Source organism: Haliaeetus leucocephalus, unplaced genomic scaffold (assembly GCF_000737465.1).
Source record: "Haliaeetus leucocephalus isolate CR32 unplaced genomic scaffold, Haliaeetus_leucocephalus-4.0 Scaffold351, whole genome shotgun sequence".
Lineage (NCBI taxonomy): Eukaryota > Metazoa > Chordata > Aves > Accipitriformes > Accipitridae > Haliaeetus > Haliaeetus leucocephalus.
This window is the reverse complement of record NW_010972787.1, coordinates 7103775-7129206: the sequence shown is the minus strand read 5'-3', so window position 1 is coordinate 7129206 and position 25432 is coordinate 7103775. Positions and strand designations below refer to the sequence as shown.

Sequence of the window (25432 nt, the reverse complement as noted above, 5' to 3'; positions counted from 1 at the left end):
CAATTAACTTCAGTACCGCACACATGCAAACCACGCTGGGTATTGTGGAAAAACTGAGTGAGGCGTTGAAGTCTGAAACTTGACCTCCAGTTTAGGACATTGAGCTTGAAAACCCTGACTTCCAGAGACATTAAATCTCTGTCTTTAATTTGAATTACAAGTACCCACGAGAGCTGAAACTAATGCTCAGACCAGCACTACATCCTCTTGGGAGCCCTCTGAATGTCAGGCCACCCCAGAGACCTTGTGCATCTTGTATGCTGTTTGAATTCAAGCTGTCTACAAATCTCCCCTAGCCTTGCAAGAGATGACATTTTTCAAAACCTTGCAAGGACGGAGGGTAGCTGCAAGCTGCATGTAGTGGGGTCCATCTGCTGCATCCAAATTCAAACAAGATCTCAAGGGCAAAGTACCACACAAAACAGCTTGTGCAATTTATGTGCACGGAAGAAACATACCTTGTGTACGGATTGAAGAATATGCTGCTTGCTCCTGTAATTAAAGTAATAGCAATCTAATCAAAGAGTTAGTCCAGATACAAAGATAATAACTCTTATAATTCCAAGTATGAAGTTATGGCAAGTTTCCAGTAGTGGTACAGTTAGAATTGATACATATATACTTCCTATTAGCTACAGCTCTCTGTGCTGTTACGCTTACCCTTCCTATGACTCTCTGGGTCCTAAAATCAATGGTGCTAGTCTTCCTCGAAAAGAAAAGGGACGTAGAGGAGCTTACAACAAGCCTTCATCTGAAATTCTCCCCTAGGAGAAGTATGATGTTGCTGGCAGAGATATTTTCCTCCTCACTGTTGGGTCAGTCTAGGGTTATTTTTACACATTTCCTGAAATAGTCACAGAATCACAGAATGGTTGAGGTAGGAAGGCACATCTGGAGGTCATCTTCTCCAACCCCCCTGCTCCAGCAAGGCCACCTGCAGCCATCTGCCTAGGACCATGTACAGATGGCTTTTGAGTATCTCCAAGGACGAAGCCTCCACCACCTCCCTGAGCAACACGTACCAGCGCTCAGTCACCCTCACAGTAAAAAAGTGTTCCCTGACGTTCAGACGGAGCCTCCTGTGTTTCAGTGTGTGCCCATTGCCTGTCACTGGGCACCACTGAGGAGATCCTCGCTCTGCCCTCTTTGCACCCTCCCTTCGGATATTTGTACACATAGATGAGATTCCCTCAAGACTTCTCTTCTCCAGGCTGAACAGTCCCAGCTCTCTCCATCTCTCCTCATCTGTCAGATGTCCCTTAATTGTCTTCGTAGCCCTGTGCTGGACTCGCTCCACTAAATCTGTATCTTCCTTTTACTGGGGAGCCCAGAACTGGACCCAGCACACCAGATGTGGCCTCACCAGTGCTGAGAAGAGGGGAAGGATCACCTCCCTCAGCCTGCTGGCAGCACTTCTCTTAATGCAGCCCAGCGTGCTGTCTGCCTTCCTTGCAGGAAGGGCACGCTGCTGCCTCTTGTTCAAGGTGGTGTCCACCAGACCCCCCAGGTCCTTTTCTGCAAGCTGCTTTGCAGCCTGTGGACTACTCACTTGCTCTTTCTCTCTTCAAAAATAGTGATCCAATAGAAGATCCATAACATGAATATGTTACGTGAACGTAGAACATGAACATATAACATGAATAGGTACATATAGCTGCAATGTTTCAATGACTGCTTATTAATAATATCTATTCGTTATGGAACTATCAATTGTAAAAATTGTAAAAATCACTTTATAGCACATCTGGGTGGCAAGTGAGCATACACTTGAAGGTTTTCTAAATGCCAGCTGGACTCAACATTTACCTTTTCAATATGAGCTCAGAAGCTATTTTGGTCTTCAGGCCACTCTTTGGTCCCTAATATGTAGAAGTTTAGATGCCACCTAGGTCTCTTAACTTGGGAAGTCAAAGCCAGAAACTCATAAAATAAGAGTCTGTTTTCAAAATTTGGCCCATAGCGACTCTATGAGTCACCAGAAGTTTTGGAATAGATCCCAAGGGATGGGATTGTTACCCCTTCTCTACCTATTTGATAATCATCCGTCCACATTAAAAATATGATATATTTTACATTAGAGCCCTTAAAGACTCACATTTTCCAGACCTTTATCCAAATACATTTTTCAGTGGACATACAGTGCTCATGTATCAAAGCCCTCTTAATTCTCAAGTCAGTGGTGCTCAGCTTTTGAACGGCAGGCAAAATAGGTGGGAAGGGCAGCATGGTACTGAAGAACGGGTGGGTGGTACTCTGTGCTTAGCCAAGACTCATGGGGGCAGTCAGAAGGCAAGAAAAGGAATATAAATCCTAATGGGGAAGGGGGAGGATGTGAAGGGAACCAGGCTCTTAATCACTTCTGCCCATTAGCAATACCAGAGTATTTTTCCTAAGACTAAAGGGAGGAGAGTCTGGTGTCCTTGTCAGCTCCCAATATATATATATTATTTGAATTTTATCTATCCCATAAATCCAGTTAGTAGTTTCAGCTGGATAAAGTATTCTCCTTGTTTCTTGTCATAAACTGCTGCAGCGTTCTTTTATGCAGCTGCCACATTTCATCCTAATGCAGCTGCATTTCACCCAGAGATGAAGTGATCCCTATATATAACTTTCGCATCAGTTTTTATAACCATTTAAAGTGCCTCAAGATGAGATGTGGGATGCAAGCTATTGTTTTATTAGTGTCATCACAAAGTGCTGCATTGTACAAATCAATTGTAAGCTAAGAAGAAAAGTGGTTTCGAAGTTATACTTGAAGGTAGGGAGAGATTTTTGGAGTTAGGAGGGATTTAAAATCCTGTTTCAGGAATTTAAAAGGAAGATGGCAAAGAAGAAGAAGAAACAAACTAAATTGGAGTAAGGTTGTATAAACTGAATGGACATGTGGACTGTGGGTAGCAAAAATGTCAGAGAAATGAATGGCAGGGAGTTAGTTTTAAGTGACTTCGGAGTGGAAGACATGGAAAGAAAAGGAGAAAGGGAAACCAGCCGTAAATAGAAATGGTCATGATGATAAGCAGCACAAAGACCTTGAGAGGACACTCAAAGGAAGACCTCAATCTCTTGTCTTTATCACATAGCTGAGCCATATAACATGGATATGACTTTTCAGCATCAGTTGGCACTATTAAACATCTTTGCTCTATTATTAATGTTATGTCTGAGACTTTCAAATGTTAAGACATCTTGGTGTCCAAATCTCATTGCATTCTCGTGTTTAGGTGCCTGATTGTGCTTAACACCCTGTACCTCAGCAGAGGGAGTTACTTAGAAGTCTACATAGTGGGATAATTCCCTGGGGAACCGATTTTATGCTAGAGACCGTTAGGGACAGTGATGGCTGCCTGGAAGGGCAGCTAATTACTCTGAATTGGGAGTCCCTCTGGTTATTTCTTGCTCCTGAGGTCTTTATGTGTCCCTGTGTCCCTGCTGGCTTGTTGTGCTGGCTGCTTCGGTGGCCCCTGCAAGTCACCTCTCAGCTTAGAGCTTGTGGAGTGTAGCACGTTGTACAAAGGTCTTTTCTATACTGCAAACTGTTAGTGTTTTCCCTGTTGGTGTGACGCTATTTGCATAGCTGCCTTCATGTTATTAGCATGAGGGAAACCATTGTGTTGTATACCTAGCTCTGATGAGATCTAGATGTAAAAAATATTAATACAGACACTGCTCCCAGACCTGTAAAGTTTCATGCCTGATGAACCTGCTGTAAATCTCAGGCCTACCAGTTCTACCGGTACCCCATTAAGTTAGGAAAGGAATTCAGCATAATCCTTTCACCCAAAGGAGACTTAGGTTCCTAACTCCTTGCTGGAATAACACACCTTTCTTTTTGGGAAATGCAGCCTTCCTCAAGATAAAAGGCTGATGAGAAGTCTCCCAGCTGGGCTGTGCAGAATTTGGTTGTAGTAAGGAACAAAACAATTGTAGTGGTTGAAAGAAACATTTTATATAGTCCCAGACTATGTCTGAGCAACACAAATTTCAGTAGCTCAGATGGAAAAGCTATATAAGGGGTCATCTAACTGGGAAAAAATAATCTCAGGACACTGTCTTTAGTTTGGTTTCATTTATTCCATTTTGGAGAATCCTTTTCCAAATCTGTGGTGGTAGCAGTGAGTAGTCAGATAAGACTCCAGCTCAGTTTTGAGCCCACCCATCTCCTGATCCCGGTGTCCTTTGGCAATGAATTTTATAGATTCTATTAAAAAAAAAATACTTTATCAGTTCAGATTGCTTCCCTTCTTTTTCATTCCTCCCTTTTCATTAATCTCCCTGTCCTTGTGCTGCAAGGTGGAGTGAATAGAAGTTCCCAATTTCCTATTTTTTTTTATTACCCCTGATTTTATACCCTTTTATCGTAACCCTTCCTTATTCATCTGCTCTCCATGGTAAACAGTCCCATTCTTTTAATCTCTCAGCATATGAGATTTTTTTTCATGTCCATAAATAATCATGCTTCTCAGTTTCAACCTTTCTAAGAAGTCAGAGCATGAATGGACATCATCTGACTATTATTCACCAAATGTAAAGAATTACACATAAAGAAACTACTCATGAGCTTGAAAGGATCTTTTTCTGTTGACATTTGAATTATATTCAGCCACAGTAGTTTAAAAGGTCCATATTTTATTGTATTTTTACTAGTACCACAATATTCTGCAAAAGCTTAAGGTCTATTAAAAATAACACTTTGACAGCTTTACTTGTTCCTTGCTTGCAAAACATAACCTTGCCTCTAACAGTAATTATATGGCATGATATAAAATAATTCCAATGAAATTCCACTTCTGAAAACCTTATTATCAGGATTTATTGAAGAGTATGCACCATAGTGTAGTAAAGTCATATAAATTCATTGTATGCTTATGTTTTATTTTATTTATGATATATTTGTACTATAAATGGTAATTTTATGGGTGCATGGTACAATTACCTTTGCGTTTTTATTGGAAGTCTTCTGGAAAAGTCCTACAGAATGGAAGGGAATGGGGTAAACCATTAGACCGCTACCTAAAAGCATTCCCTCAAATGGAGTTCTCAGGAAATTATGCTAAAAGTCTTAATAATTTCAGAGACACCGATAATCCTTTGCACAAGAATTTATACCATCCTATAAATAAAACTTCAGAATTTTCCCTTTTAAAGAATTCTGCTGGGTACAATGCAACATGAAAGGTTACAGAAAATTGTATCTGTTGGTATTAAATTGCATGGGACTTTTTCCTTAGGGAATATGAGAAGTTTTGTATTTTTCCATGATTTACACCAACCTGCTTGCAATGGTGAAGTGAGATGATAACCTAGTAGTTAAGGTATTAACGTGCTCCTTGCAAGCTATAGATGTGAGCCTCTGTTTTGCTGAGAATTTCCTATGTGACCTTGGAAAGTCATCTTTTCTCATATTTACAAATATTTTCCTGTTCTTTACAATTTAGCACCTTTACCCTACTGTAGTCTAATTTCATAGCTCTGAAGTAGCTTTGCAAATGCCATTCAGTGGAAACCTATCGGGCTTTAGTGTTATGTAGTAGGAGAGTGACAATGGATTGATGGGTTTAGGTATCAGAAATTTGGGATTTCGTCTGTCCAGGTGAGATTTCCAAGGGTATTAATAGCTGAGGAGTGAATAGCCATATTTTTATGGGCAGTTAAAGGAGTCAGGCACCTAATTCCCACCAACCTTATCTCTAACCTGCTTATGTACTTCTGAAGTGCTTTAAATCTCCATCTGTAAAATAAGAATAAGAGTTACACAGATAAGTATCCTGAAGACTATGAGGTGTTGGGGGGCAGGATAGTAATGGTGTCTATTGAAGTATCTCAGACTGTCCTACAAGAAGCTGAAACATGCTAGACCTTGTACAGCTTCGGCCTGAACTAAACTTTCCCATCTGCCCTCATGAGTGCTCTCATGGGAAGCCATCGGGATGATGGCATGGCTTTTGGTGACGTGAGAGGTGTGTGGGGTACAAGGGATGCATCAAGAGCGGTGAGGCAAGGCTGAAGCTCTCCCACACAGTGTCTACAGCTGCCTTGAGCATGCCTCAGGTGTAAGACATGATCGATGTTTCCTACCCAGGAGTATTCTCTGGTTCACCTTTCGCACAGGTCCACAGCAGCTCCAGAGAGTTAAAAATGTTGTTAAACCCTGGGTTGAGCTGAGCCTCCAAACTGACCCCAAAATGCCAGGTAGATCTTGTTCTGGAAGATGCAGTACAAGCTCTGTCATCCCAACAGTTTTCCTCCTCTTGAAGGAAAGAGTAAGACAAGGACCGAAAGTTAATATGAAGCATGGCACCAGACTAACCACCTGCAAACTCTGTGAGCTGTAACCAAGCTGTTACTCTACTCCCAAACAACGCTGGTGAGAGTGAGACCTCTTCTACCTCACAGACCAGCTTGGGATGGCCACTGGAGCTCACAGATGCGACTGCACAGTAAAATGCACGCCTTTCCAAGGACTTGATTAATCATTTTTTCTAACACTCCCAGATATTTTATCTTAAGTCTAGTAAATTAGATTTAAGTGGTAAGCAATATAGGGGGAATAGAAAAGTGAGCATAAACAGTGATTCGTTACAGACAGATGAATAATAAAGGTTATCACATAAAGTTGACATAAACACAATAGATAGGGTAATTATGTACCTTATTTATTCTAGTTGCTATTTCTTTCACTGCATCGTGTAAAGGGATATCTGAATCTTAAATAAAAAATATAGTTTAAAAAAAGGGGAGAAACACCAAAAGAGAAGATAGAAGAGGCAGAGTGGCAGAAAGGCAGAAACAAGATGAAATGCTGATGTCTAGACAGGAAAATGGAAAGGACTGTAGTATCTAGGTCTTAGCACCGATATTCGTGGACAGTGATAAGGTCCCAAGCTAGAAAATTAATTTACTTACATGATTTTCTCTTGACAGAGCTATTTTCTCCAAACTTTTTAGACAGTTCTCCTGTGTTCTTTCATGTGAGGAAGGACTGTCCCAGTGGTTTGGTTTTCTTGGGCTCATTAAAATGCAGCTAATGTGGACTAAACGGGACCCTTAGAGGATCTAGGTCAGCTTGCGAACCCAACAGCAGACTGTTCCCAGTTTTGGGGGATTAGTTTTCTGCCAGCTCAGAGGCTTGAGCTACATCTCTGAAGGGTTAGCCAGGAGCTGGTGTGGCACGAAGGGAAGCAGAAGAAGGAGCCAGCTGGTGTGGGGTGGGCAAGGCCGGCTGTCCGCTTGGGTGGCAGCTGGCTGCTAGAGTCTTCCTCTGGTGTTGGGCACCATCAAAGCAGTTTGTGAAGAATCAGGGAAAGTGTTGAAAGAGAGAGAAAGACTGCAAGCAACTGTCTCCGTTTCAGCCCCAGAATAGCCAGAGCACCCACATGGTCTGTGAGAGACAAGCTCAAACCTGCGTAACGCTAGAGATGGACTCAAAGCCAAGTCCCAGCTGTGCTCTGAACATCCGTCACGTTTCCTGGGTGAACCTCTCTCTCCTTATTTTGCTCTACTTACAACCTAAATAAATGAAAAAATGGATCAGAGGTTTGCACTTCAGTCTGTACTGTGCAATATATGCTTTGGGCTACTGTATCAGTGTCTCTGATAAACATTTAGTTTAATACAGAGTGGGACAGCTCTAGGAGGAAAGATTAAGACACAGTCCCATGGTGGGGAGGAAGGTGGCTTGGATGATCAAAGAGGTGTGCGACAAGGTTTTAAGTCACTGCTTGCATGTGGGCACTGAAAGGTTTCGGTGAAGCAAGGGCAACTTCTGGGGCGAGATGCGAGGAAGGTCAGCAGCAACATCTGTGCGCAGGGGACTCTGGACATACCTTCTGGGAAGAGCTGGTAATTGGGGGGGATATGGAGGCCCTGCGGAGATCATCACCCCCATCTCCCCAGAAATGTGGCTGGAGGGCTTTTGCATGTGTGGGTCTCAGTTATAACTCGCTACTGGTAGAAAAGTGAAATGGAAAAGAGAAATTTGTTTCCTGACAAGCTTCAACTAAAAACTGAAGAAAAACCGCTGAGAATTCAAGTACTGTGAGACATACTGATGCTTGTCAATATTTGTGACTGAATTATTATCTAGCCTTAATAATTAATGATTGTTATTAACTGCTGCTCAAGCAAGTGGAAAGCAGTGGGTAAATTATCCCTGACTTTTTTTCCATCAGCAGAGCAGGGCAGTAGTGCATAAGGACAACCCCACCATCAGGTGTGCTGGGATGAGCAGCCTTTTGGTCACGCCAAGGGAGATGCTGCTTGTGGGGCAGTGGTGGCTCCTGTTCTTCTGGGAGGATCTGTGGCTCCTGCCGGCCTTGAGCTCAAAACTACGAGCCATGTCCTCTCTAAAATCCCTCTTCTCAGCATGACAGCCCTTTTCTGTGCTGTTGACAAGCTGCCTTGGAGCGACCTGTGAACACGTGTAGTTTTCCAGGTCCTTCAGGGTTGCACCAAGACAGTGCAGCGGCTGCAGGCTGGTTCAGACCCCTGCGTTAGCCTGGACTTGGGAACAGAACCGGACCAACACTGCCAAAAGTATTTCTGCAACCCTTCATTGACAGCTTCAGCGAGGTCTTTGTGGTGCTGTACTCATCCCTTCTCAAAGAAGTCTTCACTGATGTTTAACTAGCAAGTAACAAAAAGCAAATATTAGAGTGTGTGCACAGAAAAAGAAGGTTAAACTGAGCATCTCAAATTATATTTTAAGCATAACAATATCCAGTAATGAAAGCATCTGTATTGAATTCTGAACTGTAACTTGGATTACATGCCCAGAGTGAGATAATAGAAATCACCTTTGGTGTCTGCTGAGGAGTAAATCCTCAGTTGTGCCTTTTCACCCAAAATGTAGGATCGGCCAAGAGGGGAATGGCTGGAACAGGTGCCTTTAGCCAGTGGAAATATGCTTGTATGAGCAAAGTCATATTTTTGGCTGGGCCAGCAGCACTTTGCATTTCTCCCCTTCTGCTGTCCTCTGAATAAGACCAAAAAGGAAAGAGAGATATGGGATGGAACTGGGCACTGATATGTGTCCAAGACCCAGTATCCTGGAAGCTGACTTAGCAAATCTTCTTATTCAAGGCTGAATCTCTTTGTTTGAGGTGGTCATTCAGGAAATGGGAATACTGCCCATTGATGCCTTCATCGAGGAGACAGAGTCAAAGTTTTGAAGACAGAAGTTAATCAGTTAGTCATTTTTGACAGGTTGCAGTGTGTTACAAATAGCCTCATACAAAAAAAACCACCACCACCACCAAAAGAAACCAGACGACAAACAAAAAAAAAACCAACCCAAAAAAGGGTGAGATTTACTTCCTTGGTTATTCCCTGCAATTATTCACCCATTGCAACCTGAGATTTTTTAGATCTCACTTGAGCTGCAGGAATATTCCTCAGCAAGCTCCTCTGAGCAGTCAACTGCAAAAAATATTGAAATATGATAAGCGTAAAAGAGCATTAAATGGTAGCTTTCTCTGTCACCCACAGCCTCTGTTAGTTGTGCTTCCAGGCCAGATGAAGCTAGAATGTACATACAGCTGTTCTGAGTTGTAAAATACATTTTGAAATGGGATTGATTCATCTGTGTTTCATGAGATTGAATTAAGCAAAAGAAAAAAGTATAAAGACTTGTCTTTTTTCCAAGCATTTAATAAAAATATTCAGTCTCACTGGAACATAATAGAGATGTGCTTTCAGCACACAGATGTGCAGTAGTGAGAGCCACGTTTTATGTAAGCTGCTCATTCTTTTGTGCAGTGTTAAGAACTGAATGTACTTTCATACTCTGTTTTTTTGGCCTTGACATGAACTAATGTCAAAGCAAATGAAGACCTGGTGGTAAATCCTTTTCAGCACTGCTAATGATTTCTGCCATTGCAGAGCTGTTACTGGTTGTCTAATCATCTTTGGGAAATAAGGCTTTTGATACGTAGACCTTGTATTCTGAATTTTGATTTCTGCAACAAAATTTGCTGGCGACTCGGTATTTAGAGGAGCAGAAAGGTGTGTGGGTCACATACTGCAGAGTATATTCAAAGCAGGTTTTATGGTGAGCTTCAGTGAGTAAAGTCATTAGAGCTATAATGAGTGATTTGAACAGAATTTCATGGGGAAAAATTCATGCCAGCATCTCCTATCTATAAAAATGCATTTTAGTAGAAAACAGATTTACAACTGGAATTCTTTTTGCATGCAAGGCAGAACATGCAGAAGAGCAACTGAGCCTGATTTTCTTTTCCCATTTCCATTGCTTGCTTTATATTTAGGGGTTTGTATTATGGCTGCCTAAGTTTTACAACCACAAATGTGCCAAACCCCTTGACTGGTTCATTCAGGTTGAATAATAAGCAACATAAAATGTCTACTTTCTTCAACACCTGCACACTCCATTCCTTACCATTTTGCAAATGTAAGAGGTGCAGATACGTGTTTTGACTTTGATCTTGTAAACCAAAACTGTTCAAGTGGTAGATCCTGATCTAGATCTGGGCAGCAAGGAGACGGTGCCCAGGTTTCCCCAGAAACCCACATTTCTCTGGGTGAGCCTCTATTTTCAGTTGTTCCTCCAGTTGCTCTGGGAGCAGCTGCACATACAGGCGGTGCGGGTGCTGGGCAGAGCCGGACCTGGCACGCTGCTTTCCATAAAACGAGCCCATGGAGCTTGGTAAAAACAGAGGTACCCTACTGCCAATACAGATCAGTCATCTCCGAGGTTGGGTGCGTAACCGCGTGTGTGACTGCTGGAGTGCACAAAGTCTGTTTTGCTGGAGACACTTCAAAATTTATCCTCTGTTTTTGTGTAGCTGATGTTTATTTACTGCTGCTTTAGTAATTGCACAGCGTAGATCTGCCTCTCCTGTGCAAAAAGCTTTAGGTCTCATGTAGTACCCCTCTTGAACGTGATTTCCTCCCTTTCCCTCATGCTCACCTATCCCTACTGTCACCCCCAAAATAAGGAGGGACTATTTCCTTGCCCAGCTGATGATTCCCCCACCTCTTCCATGGGGGTAGGATACATCTTACCCAGCAAAAGCTGTTTGAAAGGGGGAAACCGTCCAGCATCAGCTGTGTCCATACTTCTAAATAGTGGAGAGGCAGGGACAAGATGACACAGACTGATTCCTCTCCTCACTACTTAGTAGTAGCCTTCTCAAGAAAAGATTTGTCTTGATAACTGAAACAATCCAAAACAGGCCTGCAAGCAGATTAAAATTAAAGAGCGAGCAGTCTGGGGTCCAGTGCTTGAAGCTACTGCCTGTTATCTATTTTATTTAGCTGCACAGACATACTTGTAGCTGTTTATCCTCCCTCTGTTAGCAGCCACAAGAGAAAAGCATTGTCAGTAGTTGATATATCCCACCTATTTTAGACACTACTTTAAGGTGAAATGAATCACCCTTTGGAAGTAACTGTCTCTCTATTGACGATGGAGGGAGTCTACATAATGGAATTCAAATGGCTGAAGGTAGGAAGGCGCATCCTACCTGTGCGATTTTCCTTTCAGTAACATTAGACCTGCACTGGGGTTTTCCTGGCAGAGCTTTCAGTGGCTTTCACATGGGATTTTTCTCCGCAAGAAGTGTCAGAGCAGGAGAAAACACAGGGCATGCTCCCTATCACCCCATTTCCACCCTGCTTCGTCTTCACCTCTCCCCAAAAACTTACCCGTGGGGGATGATAGGACACAGGACCACAAACCTGGATGAGCAACTTCTCCTGCTGCGTGGAGATGATTAACAGTTCTTCCTGGTCACCAAGCGGCTACACAAACCCCAGAGTCCTGTGGAGGCAGGTGGATTTCTTTAAGGGACTCTTATTTTATTTTCCGATGCTGTAAAAAAATACTTCAGAGTCATGACAGTATTTTTAAGCAACAAACAGCTACTAGCAAGTCTCTGCTATTTCCTTATAATTTAAAGAACTTCTAATGCAAAATAATGAAGTGTGAACTTTTCTCTTTTCTCTTTCTGCTCAGAAATCGAAGCAAAGGAAGCGTGTGACTGGTTACGTGCAGCTGGATTTCCCCAATATGCTCAGTTCTATGAGGGTAAGTAGGTTTTTCTCCTCTTTGTGCGGTACTGTAAGCACACTGGGCCCTTGCCAGGAGAGCTTGCAGTCGGCCAACTCTACATTTGACTGCGTTATGGCCATGGCTGGCTGCTTCACAAAGCTTCAGCTGCTGGAGTCATACCAGTGCCTGAAGAAAAGTAAGATTCTTGCCCTCATAGCCATGGGAAGAAAAAAAAAAAAAAGAGGGACATAGTTTGTGTAAATCTCGAAGGTTAACAAAAACAAGTAAAAAAAATCCAAATACATTGGCTTCTTATTTTTAAACTTCCCGAACTGCGTCTAAAATAAGATTGAAAGCACTGAAAGTTACTGAAAATTTCAGTCTTACTGAAAATAAGATTGAAAACTCCGCAGTTAGCAAAAGTGAATAATCTGAGCTGCGTTTTACATTTGCAAAGCAAGAAAAGCCCATATTTTGGTGCTAACTAAAAGCAAATGGCCATGTCCCCTTCCTAGCTGTAAAGTTCATGCCCAGGGAAGTGGCGTCCCTGAGGGCAGGGGCAAGTGATTGCACTGCTGCTGCGTTCAGGAGCAGCTCAGGGACAGGGCTGGGTTTTTCCTCCTCTCCCTAGCTCAATGCTGAGAGGGAAACTGCAGCTGATCCTCATTTTCCCCAAACTGAATATTCTCTCCGCCAGGGACACAGAGCCAGCTCAGGCCCGCTTGGGCTTATTAGCCGAAGCGCAGCTCCGCCAAACGCCGCTGGACACCTTCCAGGGTCAGCTTGGGTCTGGAGGCAGCACGGCTCCATGCACGGAGCCGTGGCCAAGAAACCTCGCAGGTCAGGGCCAGCTCCGCTGAGAGCCGGCTTGGACGCCGTCCGTCCCCTCATGTGGCGCTGAGGGCAGCGGGCAGCATTGTGCCGAGGACACCTCCGTGGCTTCTGATGGCCAGCTGAGGTCCCTTAAGGCTCAGGTGCTGGCTCCCGATGGGCTGCTCGGGTGCCCAGGGACTAGGAGCATCAGGTGGCTCTGCCGGAGCCAGGAGGGCTCCGTTCAGCCCAGCAAAGAACTAATAAGCCTGCCAGACCAAAGCCGACGTAGGTGTGTGTCTACCACAGTCTCTGGGTGCCCAGCAGTACTTTTGGGTCTGCCTTGTAACCAGAGTATCATCTCAGATACCGACTCCCCCAGAGAAAGGAGAGCCCGCTGCCTGCTGAACAAAAAGGGATGTTCTCTCCAAAAAACAACCTGCGCTGGGCTCCCACAGTTCCCGTACAGTCCATATGCACTCTAGGCAGTCTGTGTCTCTGAAAACAAGGTCCTTTTTACAGGCATCTATTATGTCAGTGTTAAGCACTAGTGTCTGAAAATGCTGGCTGCAGTTCCTGTATCCCAGCGTCCTGCTGCGGTACCTAAGCATGGCAGAGCAGTCTGGAGAGCAGCCACAGCGCTGGAACCTGTCCCACCGTTACGGAGCCCACTAATGTGTTGCAGCCATGTCGCTTTTCATCACAAATGTCAGCTTCCAGCGTGCTAGTCTGGCTTTTTAGCTAATATTGGGCATTACAGTTCAGCTCTTTTTTTTTGAGTAACCCTTTGTCTGAAATCATTGTTATTAGGACCTGTATTAAAAGCAAAAAGTGCAGAACATTCCCGTTTCATGGGAAAAGTCTGTCTAGCAAATAACTCATTAAGTCACTGTGATAGGAATGGAGAACCTTGTTGCTCATGTGGATAAAATGTGTTCGTAATTCCCTGATCTCATTCATTTATGCTAAGCTAGAAAGAGTAGGTAAGAATTAAGTATCATATTAAAGCCAAAATAAAATAATCTTGCTCTCTTTTTGGTGCACAGGACATTCAACTATACCTTTAACAGGAAAAAAAAAAAAAGGAAATTGACTGAAAGGGTCACAGATAGAGCTGGAAGGGAACCAGAGCTGAGTGAAATCCGTCATACTAGATTTCAGTGAACAAGCACATGCAAAGCATTTTAAATGTAGACAATGTATTTTCATTTGAATAGCAAGCAGTCATCTTCATATTGTGTCTCCTTTTCTAGACTCCCAGTTTCCCATTGACATTGCTGCAGTAAAGAAAGATCATGATTTTCTTGACAAGGACCTTGTAGAACCTCTTTGCAGGTAAATAACAAAGTTTCTTTTCTGATAATTTAACAACATGAGCTGATTTTATTATTGTTAGCATAGCGGCAGAAGCAGCAGTGGAGATGTTTGCTTGTCTACGTGAATTAAGCAATGATGGCTTATATGGCACCCTTCTGAATTCATTTCTTTTACGGAAAATCCTGGATTAGGACCCCCACTACACTCATAGAAAACATCACATGATTTGAGAAGACCCAAATCCAATGGATTTGAAATACCTGCCTTTTAAGAAAGAACTAGCGGTAGTACAAGCAAACCCTGAATAAATGAGTCACATTTGAGTTGCACATGAATAACTCTTATGTCCAAGCACGGCGTAAAAGATGAAACTTCATTGCACAGAATTCAGCAAGTACTTTCTCTGGCAGCAGATGTGGGTTTCGTGCTGCTGATTCCCTTGGTACTCTCCTTTTGGCACCAGTAACAGAACTGGGACCAGAACCCCACAGTACTACAGCTGCTACAACTAATCACTGGTTTGCCCCTCCCAGAGGGCTTGTGTTTGCTGTTTATCTAGCTTTTTATACTCTGCCTGTGATGAATGTACTGTATTGATTGCTCAAGTACTGTCCCCCAGGACTCAAGAAGCAGCAATTCTGTGGTAGTTTTGCAAAACCACATTGCAGAAGCATTGTTCCCCTCTTCTTTCTCCTGTGCTCAGCTCAAGCTGGGTTCTGCTCCTCTCCTCTTCAGCAAGGACAAAGGAGCATCTGGCCTCTAACCAGGCAGGCTTTATTACATGTTATGGAAACTTTCACAACACCAACATCAAGATAATTGGACAAAACTCTATTTCCCCTTCTGCAACTGTGGCTAAAGTCATCAGAGAATATATGCTGTTCCACTGCACATCGTGCTGTGCATTGCAGGGATTAATGAGTGTGATGGAGGACTGCAGAGAGGGTTTCTGAGAACCATAGAAAACAGGGCTGGAAGAGAGTTCATCTAGTCCATCTCTCCATCCCGGGAGATGCCCTCCTTCCTGGAGGATCCAGGTAATTCCTGGGCGTAGCTGCCAGAATGGTTTCCCAAAACTCCCTTGCTGCAAGCAAGACCTATTGCTTCTCATTTTGTCTATTACAGATACGGAGAACAGAATATTCTTTCTCTCTGTGTAGTAGCCTTTGTGTCTGAAGGCAAATCAGTAGGTAAGACCTGGATCCTTCACTGGTTGCTCTCAAGGATGCTGGGGAGCAGAATAACTGCAGACTTGAGCTACTGCTGTTCAGTATGGCCTGGTGGGAGAAATTGCTATTCCCATGCCTAGAGAAACCTTCTTTCCACATATACACACATGCCCTTGCTTCAGCTTGGCATGGTGGAAGAGACACTTTGCTGTACTTTGGGAACTGGGAAGTGGTAGGAGGTTGAGATCTCCTCCCCTCTGCCCTTTCCCACAAAGTTGAAGGACCGTCCAAAAGTGCAAGTATGATGTCTGTCCCTTTTCCTTGTGAGAGCAAACAGTGAGGTGCGGTCATTGCACAGCTCCGTGAATCTCCCTAGTCTTTCTTCTCTGAAGTAATTGGCAATGGTAGTACTTTAGTCATAGTCACCAGGCATCCAACACCTACACAGCTAAATGGGAACAGCTCCCCTCTTGCTCCTCCAGCCTCTCTGTAGACTGACAGATACACCTACAACAATTACACTAGCTTTATATATTTATGAGGATTTCTTTGTGAGCTGAACAGCTAAAGACTGGGGGTTTTCCTCTTTTATTGAAAGATGAGGTTTTGGAAAATAAACTAGCAGCTGGAGAGATGCACTCGTGACAAAATGCTTTATGTCAGCCTAAATCAAGTGATACTGCTGAGATCTGTAGTACATAAGCATAGACACAGATCTTTCCAAATGATTTTATTCAAAGATAAAGGGTTTATGACTGTCTAGTAACTTTTTCTGTAATGATTTTATTCAGAAGATACCACCTGTTGACTTAAAGTTTTGTTGGGAGTTTTTAAACAGTTTAGATCTCAAAAAGGAATAACACCTCCTATACTAGCCAGGTAGAAATACAAGTATTACATTATAGGTTATGTTTTCAGATTGCAGACTTTTAATTTGCTGTAGCTCAGCAGCTCCACACCTTTAGCTGAGAGCGACCCATAAAAAGCGATTGTGCCAAATGTCAAGATTCAGGCTCATCAGAAACAGTGAACAGTGTCAGCTGCTGCCCCCAGTACCAGCTTTTTTACTGTATTAGCTATCAAACCAACATCTCCCAAGTTTTCCAGTGTACTGGAAATCCTCACAGCTCAGCTGACCACTGCGGCTGGTTTTCTACCTTTGCTTTGCTCTGTGGTGGCATTACTATAGGGTGCATGCCAGTATATCATACGGGAGCCGGAGGCTATGGTGCACTTTAATGAAACAGAAGGCTAAAAAAAAAAGGTTGGTTATTATTTCTGTATGCACTGACTCCCAGGTCGGGAGCCAAACTTTCATTCGTCAAACACCCAAAACTGCCCTCAAAGCTATGCATGACCAAGCCTTCACACTGACTAATAGTGCATTCATCGCATAGTACTGAACAAAATGGGTTTCTCATTTTTATTTGGAGGATAATTTTAAAGCTGGAATGCCAGAGTGGATAATCAGTTTGAGCAGAGTTTTAGCTCTGAACGGTAATGGTTCTAGAATAAACACTGAATTTCTCCGCTATTGTGGGTTGAAATCAGACTCTCGATCTCATTTTATAATCAGTTTTCTTATGGCATTGCAGTATACAAGACAACACGAGGCACAAATGCAGAGGAACCTTTTCTTTTTTTAAGGCAGCTGGTAGTATTTTAGTCAGAAAGCCTGACTCCCTGTTGTAAAAGATTTCAGTGACCTTTCTGAGATATTCTAACACTCCTGCTGTTTACAATATCATTTCAAAATTTGGCAGAGTAAAGACCAAATTTGAGGCCTTTGGGTTAGAGGCGTATCTATCAAGAGATTCCACTCAGATTTTATTGAGTAACGAACAATAGAAAATTGCCATGCAATCTGCAGGCGAACGCTGTCAGCCTGCCAAAATAATAATTGGGCATGAAAATTTTATAGCTGGATCTCTGTGTCGTTCCCAAAATAGCAGCAACCAACTCTGCTCTGGGAACTTTTGTGGCCGCTGAGATAAGAGGATGAGAAGGAAAAGCCAAGCCATGTTGTACTTTTTGTATTCACATAAATACAGTGACTAAGAATATAAAGAATGAGTATGTAACGGTCTGATGCATAGGCCCCTAAACGAAGCTCTTAAAATTTGAACTGTCAGCAGCCTTTTTTTCCATAGCTATTGCCTCTTAGATAGCTTGTAAATAACCCAAAGGTTGCTGTGTATGGGACATCCTACCATTAGAGTTTTGAAATTATGATTGTATAGTCAGTACTATCTGCTGAGTTATATTGCTCTAGGTGCTGTTAGGAAATAAGCCCGGCTCTCCACATGCACTACAGAAAGCCCTGCTCTGAAGTCAGTAGAATGGCTCCCATCGACCTCAACAAGGGTTGACTCACCTCCTGTGAGCATGTAGCCTATAAGATAACTCAGTTGCAGCCATGATAAAAAGTGATAGGATTGGAAAACAGTATATTCCCTTCACGCACAACGCTGGTGGAGCAGGGACATGCCAGTGCAAGCTTCGCCTTCCAGCCGTGACAGTACTGGGAGAACCCTAACTCAGCGTGCAGACCTCAGCAGAGCCCAGCACAAGGAGCTGGATGTCCTCCTCCCAAATTCCACAGCACCAGAAGAAGCCAGCTAGGGGCATGTGTATGCAGCATCTAAACTTGTCTAGGAATAATGATAAAACAAAGAAATAGTGTCGTGTTTCCCTCAGAGAGGAGTTTACGGAACCATATAATGTGTTTGCCTGGTCACAATCCATGAGAGAGGACATTTGCAGATCTGCCGAGGTAGGAGACACTGTGCTGTCCATGCTAGCCCTCCCCATGGTGCCTTCTCCTGCAGCCCCTGGCTGCATTCCCCACCAGCTGCTTGGAAGCAGCTGCAGAACAGGTCCAGGGGAATGCATGGAGCTCCAAGTCACTTCAGAGTTGTCTTCCTATTACCTGGACGGCTCTTCAAGCAGGACAACAGGTCCCTCACAAGGGTTTCCAGCTAATAGATCCTGGATTGCTACAAGCTTGTAATTTTTTAAACACTGCTTAGTGCTGTACAGGATGCAAAAGTCAGAGATTTCCTGCTTCTGAAGAACTTCCATCATAAGGGTTAATAATTACAGCATTGGGGTTGGGATTCAGAGCCCTAAATACCTGTGTCTATTGCCATCTTAGATCTCCTAAGATATCTCAGACTTGTCCATGGGCTGGCTGGACCAGGAGGACCTGCAGCAGCTGAAGGCCAGGCTTGATACTGTAAGGGATCTAAAATAGCACCAGATACCTCTGTTTGGGAACCTGCATTGCTCTGCTGATGTTTAAGTATTGTTTCAAGGGACGCTTTTCAACACAGAGGTGATATTTCACCATAGAGATAAGTGTTAAACCATAGAGGGAGTGTTTACCTGTGATGGCCTGGAGAAGAAATAAAATTAGTATCAGTGAAGCACCTGCTTTAGTAAATATTTTGCTGGCTTCCCCTGAACACTGCAGAGCTTTCCAGATGAGCATTCAAATGCATCCTAGATAATTTGGTTTTTATATAGCCACCTCTCTTGTGTTTATTTAATGTGTTTTTTCCTGCCTTTTCTCAAGTCCATATTTTGTGTTTTGTTAACATTACAAACAGGCAGTCTTTTCCTATGTTTTTAAGCAGTGACGTGAAAGTGTAGTGCTTCTGTCACTTTGACTGGAACATTGGTGGCAGCCTTTTGTAGCCAGAGATTTTTATTTTTTGTTTTTTGAAAGACTTGCTGAGGACTTGGCTGTCAGTTATCTAACGACTTTAAGCAGATGAGAAAAGCTTTCTGCCACCGCTGGCACATCAACAAGGCAAAAGAAGTTGAAACAGACTGGCTTTGATTGGAGTTGTTAGTACCAGGCAAGTTCACAAATATGATCATTAGTTCTCTAATTTCACTGGCAAATCTTTCCACAGCACTGGAAAAGCGCCAGAAAGCATGTCGATGTTTTGTAGATGGGTGAATTTAAACCGTGAGGTTGAGCCCTTGGCACCCAGTAAAAAGTAGTTTTGTTTTTGATGGAGCAAGTTCTTCATAGCAAAGCTGGGTTAGAAAGCAGCCAGGACAATGGTGTGGCTTCCCAAGCCTCCAGTTTAAGTAACGATACTCACTTTTATAGAGGTGACCTCTCAGTCCCTGCTGAAATGATCTCACTCTTGGGTGACATTAGCGGGAAAGCGACGGCTTTGGACGATCTTGTTGGTTCAATCAAGTGCGTTCTGCACCTTTCCGTGCTGAAGAAGCAGCCCTTAATAAACATGCCATGACACTTTCTGCTGTTGGCTGGACACGTACAGAGGTACCTGGGTGCAGACAGGGCGAAGGGTACACCAAGGGCTGCTGCTTCCTTGTTTTCCCATTCCTGAAGCATGTGGCTTGCTCCTTGGTTTCTAGACGTCAGGCGATACCATAGTGAATGGAAGGAGCACTGGTCACTGTATTTAAAATGTTTTCTTCTACATCTTCTCCTTAACAACTGCAAGTAGGCGGTAAGTATAGAGGGGTTTTTTTATAAACTTGAGGAAGCAGTTGCAGAGAACACCTGCCAGCCTCTTTCTCAGGAGAGTTTCTTGGGTGCCTACTCTCATGGAGGTGAGAGAGGTGGAGTCGATGGCTTAGTTTTCAGAGTTGATGAGCAGCTTGAAAGGAGGCAGTGGTTTCTCAGGATTTCTGAGCCTCTGGGCCTGAATTTAGCTGGCGCCTGTCTCCTGCTCAGCTTTGCAGGACATGTTCTGGTCAAGGAAGCAGGGAGCACTTCCCCATCCCTGGTCTGGCCGCCCACCATGTAAAGGTGTGAGGACTCAAAAGAAGTGCTGAACATTATTCATCCCCGGGGCCCCAAGAAAATACAACTTTGGGTTGAGAAATTCCATGTTTGGGCAAAAGATGAGCTTTGCAATAGTAGATGTAATCCCAGAGGAGAATTTGTGGGCAGAAAGCTGAAGATATAGTTACAGAGCCACAAAGCCTGAAATTTATTTCAAGAACATTACTATCACATATGCAAGGTGTGCTTGTGCATGCATTATACTCACATTAATATGATAAGCACAGGACTTTTCTGATATGGCATAACGGGTTTATTGGCTTGAGTTAGGGTGGAGTGTTTTAGCCGCAAATGAGCAGGTGATATTTTGTGAGGGAATCTTTTTTAGGGAAGATCCACATTTGCCTGGCTGGTTCTTTATTAGTGGTGGCAATTTGAAAGGATTTCTAATATTAGAAGTTCCGGGGAGATATATGTTAATGCCATAACGTTCTTATGCTATGTGAGAGATTACGTCATTGATGTGATGCTTTTTTTCATGTGTCCTTGTAACTTATCACAAACATTTCAAATGTTATCAGTTCTGGAGATTTGCAGCCTCTTCCTGAGATCCAGAAGCAACAGGGGCAGCTCTTGCTACAAAGACACAGGGGATGCAGGCAGCCGACACAAGAGTGTTGTGGGCACATGGCTCTCTCACTCTGCCTCTATTTTGAAATTCAGCCCTAAATCTGGAAAATATTCAAAGTCAAACATATTTAACTCTGAGCTTCTGCTTTTAGAAGATGGATGGTTTCATGAATCAGGACCTTTAAGTATAAATAAATATTAATCAATTATGATTAGCATGGTAGGTTCTCTATTGAAAGAGCATGTTTTCTTGTCCTCTGACTGTCTCTGCACATGGGCGCACACACACACACATTCAATTTACATTTTTATCAGATTGTCATTTCAACACCCTATCATCATGGGATAGCCTTGGATTTAAGGAGCAGAAGCCTTACAGAGTCCCTGGTAACATCATTATGAACATGGTCAAAAATAACTAAAAATATTTATTTAAAGATGTTAGATTTGTTACATGTTGGGTCTGCTAACCTGTCTGTAAGATCCACAGGTATGGGAAAGGAACTATTGGCTGTGAAGAAACATTTAACTAACTGCTAAAAGTTCTTCTTTATGTCAACTTTTTAAAGGAGGTGCTAACTGCCTAAAGTGAGGAACTGCATCTTTTTCTTTTGTCTTTCACCAGTGCTTCGAAATCCCCCTTTTAGACCAATTATGTTAGGGTCCTGCAGAAGGCAGCTCACCTCGCTCTTCTCTTGTCCTTTCCCCAGCTATCAGAGGTGTTTGTTTATACCTGTTTCCTTTGCTGAGTACTTAAATGTCTATGAATTAAAAGGCAATGCATAAAACCTGGCTATCAAGTAATGTGAAGCTAAGATTCCCTTTTAATGCAGTGGTCTTATAGCCTGGAATAAAATGACCAGTATCACTTCTGAAGCCTGTTGTATGCAGTTGGCACCCTACAGGCAGATAAGAGAAAAGCTTTTGAACTTACGAAAAGTCATGCCCTTTAATCAGAGGCTGCTAATCTTTTGAATTTGCTTTGCCCTGTAGACGACTGAACACACTGAACAAGTGCGCCTCAATGAAACTCGATGTGAACTTCCAAAGAAAAAAGGTAAGGAAACTTCATGAAATATGCTGGCTTTGCCCTGGCTTTTGTGATGAGACCTTCCCAATTTAGCCTTCAAGTCAGTAATGCTCTTAAAAGTAAGTTAAGTGTATTTGACTTTCAACAATGTGTGTCAGCATTATCTGGACGCATGATAATGTGAATTGCTGAATCTCGAAATTATAAATAAAATAGAAAAAATGTGACTAATACAGCAGGAACAATACTATGTGTGTTAAAAGGGCACACACAGTACTTAAAACTTTACATATGTGCAATTCAAGTTAGCGCGTGAAAAGACAGTGTGGTTTCATTAGGCTGGCTCGTTTGCCAATGCCATGTGAGTACACAATGGAAAATCCTGCTTGGAAAAAATGGAAGCTGCTCAGATGAAAACAATAGCTTTTCTTTATTTCTTGTACTGACTTATTCCCAGTTAAGAATATGAAAATAAACTCTGTCATCCTTACATGCTCCTGTGTAACATGGGAATTATTTGAGCTTAAAGGCTTTCAGTGAGGACTGCAGAAACTGCCCATTGATTTTGAGAGTTTTGTAACAAGTCCAGCGTTAACTGTTGAACGTTTGGTTTTCTGGTCACAAATTCCCCCAAGCCCTTCGGTAGTGTACAGTGGTAGTTGTCGACTCTGAGGAATCTTGGTGTCTGTTTTTCCTTCCTTAGAGTGTTTGTCTAATGCTTTTTCAAAACTACCTCTGAGAGTTGCATTTTTGGTATCCTTGCAGATTCAGTCTACTCACTGTTTGAGGGAACTTGAACAAAGAATGGTTTTAATGTCCAGATACTCTGCCTTTGGCACATGCCCATTTGTTCCTCTGTGTACATAGCCTCTCTAGCTTGCATTTTGTCCATTCACCGGGGCCGTGGGGACCTCTTCTCTTCAATCCTTCAGACCTGATGGGTTTTTCTTATCTTTGATAAGTGCCAACACTTTCCACATCAAACACTCCCATCGTACCTGAGAGAGGGAACAGTAAAATCCCCTCACTACACAATAACTTTATGATTTGGGCAGGTAGGCGCTATAGGAAGAGGCTGAGGTCCTTCAGCAAAAACTAACTCAATCGATAGTGTCGTTGACCTGCTTGGAGCGGTGTCTGGTTTGCATACATGAGCTCGTGTACTTGTGTTCAAGTAGAGATAGTGGAGCTACACAAGAGACAGAACTATAAAAAGCAACATATAGGTGAATGCTGATTGTCCTCTGGAAATTTTGTTTAGTGCCTGTCCTCCTTCTCGTCAACAAGTATTTTGGGCTTGGTGTGAGGTTTGTATGCTTGCTTGCTTGCTTCTTTAAGTGTCTGATTATGTTGGGTTAAAAAAAGGAGGATTTTCTTGTTATCTTTGTTTTTTATTAATTTTTGCTACCATTCCTCCCCATTCTGAATGGATTGAAGCCCTCATCTGCTCTCCTTGCAGATGACCATTAATTTGCTATGGAAGTGAGACTGCCCTACGTGGTACTCTTTTAGGGGGACAGAAGTTAGTTGGGTCCATACCTGCACGAGGCCAGGGAGAAGCAGAGAACAGAAAAACATAGAGAAGGAGGGGATGAAGGATATTTGGGGTGACAGATACAGAGCAACTGAAAGTAGAAGAGAATGTGGGGGAGAGAAGAAGAGGGAGGAGAGACTGCTGACATGAGGAAATGTAAATGCAAGTGTAAAAGCTGGAAATTGGGTCTGGAATTGAGCACCGAACCAGGTAAACTTTTTTGCTGTAGATGCTGCCTTTCCTAATAGTCTCTATGGTGATCTGAACAATGAAATGCAAAATCAGCTTGCTTTGGAGATTCAGCATAACAGGTTTGCAGAGGACTAGCACAGCTGCTTGAGTGATTCATCAAAATACGGACAAGAGAGCTGCCAGGCAAGGTTACTGTGAAAGCCAGCACGGCGTGAGTGTTCCCCGCTGCCCACTCTCCCACCCGAACCACTCACGCTGTGGGCTGCTCTCTTCCCCTTGGTTCCATCGAGATGCATACAGAAATCCTCGTATATGTGTTGCAAATATGTCCGTAAGCAATTTGGACAGACAGAGATTAGTTTTTGGATTAACTGCCTTCTGCAGCTGTCGATTTATGAGAATTCCTGCCCCCAGCTGGAAAAATGTGGCAGAATTCCACCGCAAATAAACCAACTTTTTGCCTTTTGTTAGCATCCCTCTGTATCTCAGGCAAGCACACCCTCAGTGAAAAAGCTGTACTATTTTAAATCAGCTGTGACAAATCTGTGAATCAAAACCTCTTTCTCTTTGGCAAATGTTATCAGTCACTCCTCAAGAAACTTGCCCCTTCTCGTCTTCCCAAACATAATGGTATTAAATGGACTTTTGAATATGCTCCAAAGCCATGCACTTGATTTTATCCTAGGTCAGTCAAAGTATACAGTCACTGCTCCAAGATGTCTGCTCCACCTGTGTAAAATGAATCGTTGCTTTCAGACCTACTCTTGATCCACTGTCCCCATAGCTGGTGACGCCTCGGTTGGCAAAGTGCTCTCTGCATTTTTTTTAGGACAGTCTTGTTTGTCAGGGCACTCTTGATATCTAAGAAGAACAGTGGGTCATTCAGGATGTTCGTGGCTCCCGGAATTTCTACTGATTCCATCAAAAGAAAAGCACATTATGTCACAGGACTCACAGTGCAGCCGACTTTGGATTGAGTCACCATGGCAGCATTTCAGTATCCAGATACTTCATTTGTCTGATTTCGCTTCTGATGAAACACAAGCATGTTTCATTACCAATTTTAAAAAAAAAAAACACTAAACTTTTTTTTATTGAGCTGCAAATTTCGACACCCCAAACCCTCTGTATTTTCTGAGTGGTTCTTGGGCAGAATGTAATCCTATCTTTGTTGTGGTTAGAGGCAAAACTGGTTTACTACCAATATCCATTTCTGTTCATCTCTCTCAAAAAAAATCTCAAAACTTACTTTCCTCTAAAAATGATTTAAAGTATATTCGCCACTGAATTTATGTTTATTTCTGTCTCTTACTCTGTGCTCTCCTCTTGGTGTGTTTCACAATGTCTCTACCACTTGGCTAGTTTAATCGATTCCAGCTTGTAGAAAATACAGGCTAAATCCTGTCAGTTCATACAGTAATGTCAGTGCACCTACAGGGATTTGTGTCAGCCAAGAATCTTCTTTAAGGTCCCTTTGGCATATTGGGATGTACAACAAATAAAAAAATATATATTTTTATCCTATTGGCTGGTGCCATCAACGCTTCAGCAGTGCTATGCTTTGTATGCTTATAATTACTGCTACTAAATATTTAAAAGTACATACCCGTGCGGTTTTTGAAATATCCACTTTGTGGCACTACTAAGACCACAACAGATGAATTTTTAAGTGCCTGAGTCTGTGCAGTCCTTCGCTCTGTATATGCATACAGCAAACTGTGGAGCTAAAATGAAGGTAGAGCTGTCTGATATGCCATTGCTTCCCTGCAGACAAAATGGCCAAAGCAGCGTTAGGCTTTTCTAGGCAGTTTCCTGACGCTTCACTAACTGCTTAATTTTTCTCTCTAGCTAGCCGCAGAACTAAGATCTCCATTCATTCCTGTGAACTAACATCAGCTGCAGGAGCACTGCACACCTCAACGTTAACAGATAAAAGAGGAATGACTAAACCCTAAATTTCATAGCTATATTT

The 25432-nt window shown here is 42.8% G+C and overlaps 1 protein-coding gene across 2 annotated transcripts in view; it reads left to right on the top strand.

The window, feature by feature from the left end:
* STARD13 (StAR-related lipid transfer (START) domain containing 13) overlaps positions 1-25432 on the top strand; it is a 145507-nt gene that overhangs the window by 97827 nt on the left and 22248 nt on the right. For both annotated transcript variants that reach the window (XM_010572742.1, XM_010572741.1), the window contains exons 2-4: positions 11975-12046; positions 14074-14155; positions 21698-21761. In XM_010572742.1, the coding sequence (XP_010571044.1) occupies positions 11975-12046; positions 14074-14155; positions 21698-21761 (218 nt within the window). The remainder of the gene's footprint in view (positions 1-11974; positions 12047-14073; positions 14156-21697; positions 21762-25432) is intronic.